This window comes from Trypanosoma conorhini, assembly GCF_003719485.1.
Source record: "Trypanosoma conorhini strain 025E chromosome Unknown Tco_14.4_contig_00231, whole genome shotgun sequence".
In the NCBI taxonomy this organism is placed as follows: domain Eukaryota; phylum Euglenozoa; class Kinetoplastea; order Trypanosomatida; family Trypanosomatidae; genus Trypanosoma; species Trypanosoma conorhini.
The window spans coordinates 23,627-26,475 of record NW_021704316.1 but is presented as its reverse complement, the minus strand read 5'-3'; the positions used below and the strand labels follow the sequence as shown (position 1 = coordinate 26,475).

The 2,849-nt window shown below is 54.8% G+C and overlaps 2 protein-coding genes across 2 annotated transcripts, besides 2 other annotated features; both read right to left on the bottom strand.

Moving 5' to 3' along the window:
* Nucleotides 1-210: 210 nt before the first annotated feature.
* Nucleotides 211-232: a microsatellite.
* Nucleotides 233-259: a microsatellite.
* An 82-nt stretch (nt 260-341) lies between these two features.
* Tco025E_04500 (uncharacterized protein) lies at nt 342-911 on the bottom strand (the record flags this gene model as incomplete). Its single annotated transcript, XM_029371410.1, has 1 exon — nt 342-911. The coding sequence occupies one exon, from the start codon at nt 909-911 to the stop codon at nt 342-344; it is 570 nt and encodes a 189-aa protein (XP_029228514.1).
* Nucleotides 912-1,653: 742 nt separating this feature from the next.
* Tco025E_04499 (uncharacterized protein) lies at nt 1,654-2,484 on the bottom strand (the record flags this gene model as incomplete). The annotated part of the gene is made up of 1 exon (XM_029371409.1): nt 1,654-2,484. The coding sequence occupies one exon, from the start codon at nt 2,482-2,484 to the stop codon at nt 1,654-1,656; it is 831 nt and encodes a 276-aa protein (XP_029228513.1).
* Nucleotides 2,485-2,849: the final 365 nt, after the last annotated feature.

The window sequence follows — 2,849 nt, the reverse complement described above, 5'->3', positions numbered from 1 at the left end:
GTGCGGCTGTGGATGACTTCTTCATGGCGTTGCTGCGGTTCTTGGTGCCGAGGTGGCAGTGCATCGCGACCAGCTTCTGCACGTCGCTCTCCTTCATGCGGAGGACCTTGGCGCCGGATTCCACAGAGGTCATTCTGAGTCGATGGGTTTACGTGAGCAGAACTACACCAAGAAGAAACAGATGCATAAAATAAACCACAAAATAAAAAAAAAGGAAAGGAAAGGAAAGGATAGGGGAGGAGCAGGAGAAGCAGGAGGAAGGGCAATGAAGTGAATCGGTGCGTACAAAAAAAAATGGCTGCCACGCCGCATGCCCCACCCTAGGTGTTTGTGTGCCTTTGTTACTTCCTCCTAGCTTGTGCATATCGTCCGATGCCCTGTACTGTCCGTAGCTGTTCCAATTCACCCGTCAGTCGGAGGATTTCGTTATCTTTTCTGTCCAACCACGTCCGGAGCAGCGCCGCCGCGTCTTCCTTTTGCTTCCCCAGCTCGCTCCGGAGGGCTGTGAGCAGCGTATCCTTTTCCCGCACGATACTGAGGAGGGAGGTAACTCGGCCCTCGTGCTCCGCCCCCGCGGCAGAGGCTTCAAAGTGGGGGCTCCTTTTGCCCTGCGTTTCGCGTCCAAGCTGTCGTAGCGCCTGCGCCTGTTCCTTTTCTTCGTACAAGGCCAACCTGCTATTTGCCAAGTCGAGTTGCGCAGCTAACTGGTTGGCAACAGCCTTTAGAGTATCGATATTGTCATGCAGAATACAGTTGTTAAGCTCCGCGCAACGGAACTGCTTGCGCAACGTAGCCACCGTGTCATCCTCCTCCTTGTTGGTGGCGGAAGGGGGGAGTTTTTCAGTGAACCGCGACGGAGGCAGCGTCGGCACCGCGACGCAATCTTCACTGTTGCCATTCACGGCAGACATGTCGTGGTGAGTTTTGCCCGCATGGGGCGTGGCGCCCAGTTCTTGCCCCCTTCCTCCCGGGCCCCGCTTGTCCTCCAAGAAACTTCGGCGCGGGCGCAGGTGCACGCCGCGTCTATGAGAGAGTAGATAACGGGAGGGAAGTGGCAGCTGTGAAAAAAAAAAAAAAGCGTCAAGCACAACACGAGAAGGGCAGGCGAGTGGCATGTAAAAATTACAATGTTATGTACTCAGTTACTTGAAAGTTGACCTCCGCCTGCTCACAAACAAAAAATAAAAATTAAAAAATAAATCCCCTCTTCTCTTTGTAGGGTAGCAACTACGACTAAAAACAAGACTACGCGAATACGGCAACCTCATGGACGTTTGGTTTAGCCTCCTATATTTCCCACTCTTTTTGTTTGCTAGTCGCTGTGTGAGGACAACCTTCAAATGAGTATAGATATCGATAGAAATAGGCACATCTACTTGCACACGAATAAACGCACACGGCCGTTTCTTCTTCACTGTACCCATGGGGGTTGGGCGACCGTGTCCCATGACTCGCTTTCTCTCTCACACACAGACACCAACGCTTCCGTAGAGCTCTTGTCTCCAACAGTTCGTTACGGTGATCCTCGGCCCGCCCACGAATCTCCGGCACAGGCGTCATTTATTTTCCCCACGTCGCAGGAACCCGACTCAACCTTCTCGCCTTCCGCGTCAGACGAACCGCCTCTGCTGCCCCTTTCAATCCGCTGTGGCACTACGGGACGTCCTGGTTGGTGAAGACGAGACCAAACCTCGCCGGGGCGGAGGAGCCCCCAGGCAGTGGTGCGGAGTAATTCAAGGTGAGCTTCCAGATATCATCCAGGTTGCGAATGACGGCCAGCATGGCGCGGGAGCCCACAAGATCGACGTTCATCAGCATCTGGGCGCCACACGGGGAGCGGGCCTCAACGCCGACAAGAACGCGCTTCCGTTCCACCAGCGCCACAGCGCTTAGCAGAGGTTTAACTGGAATGCGGGTGTGGACAGCGGCCCCGCGGGTGGCGTTGTATTGAAGGACAAAATCGCCTCCCCACACCGACGAGCAGCCCACGCGTGAGAGGGCAACCGTGTAATCTATCAGGCCGCTGCGGCTTGGGTCATACTCCGCGCCTGCTCCCAACTGGCTCTTCTCAGAAAGCCGTGTAGAGGCGGTGAATCTGGATCTGCAGCCATCCATAAACTTCACCTCGGAGGAGCAGGTAAACTGCGGATGACACAATGCGTAGGAAACCAGCGGCGTCGTTGCCAGGCGCAGGAGAAATGCATGCTGCTGACCCCGCACCGACCTTGTCCAGGAAACGCTGGGAAGAAAGTCCCGCCATGTCGCCTTTGGGTTTGAACTTACATCCGCCGAGACGGTGAATTCTCCTTTGCTGCACGAGAGATGTACACCCACACCCTCTTCCGTGGCAAATGGGAAGCCATTCAGCCTATTGGGTGGGGCATCGCACTCCTTGGCGTCAATGCGCCAGCCACGCTCGCACGAGCCCCGTGTGGCGTACACTTCCACAGTACTCGCCACCGCGTAGAAAGTGTCGGGTGACATCGCGCGTTCGCTGCTGCGCAAAACTGCTGGTAGCAAGCAACAACACCAACAAAAAAAATAGGCACCGTGTGTAATGACTTTACAAAACCTACAGCAAGACTGAAACAAACAAGCAAAAAGAGAAAACAACTGCGGCAGTGTCAATTGAAGAAAGGAGGCATCCCACAGTATGCTCCTCTCACGCCGCTGTGCAGAAGAAAGCACCTCCACACACTTCCTTCCTGTTACGGGAAACTCACCTTGCACTCCGCTTTCGCCTCCCACCTCCCTCGCACTGAAAGTGCCCGGCACGAAGGGCAAACAGTTCGGCTTCTGCATCATTTCCTTCCTCATTAGGCCTTTTTACCCCTTTCTCTTCACTGGGA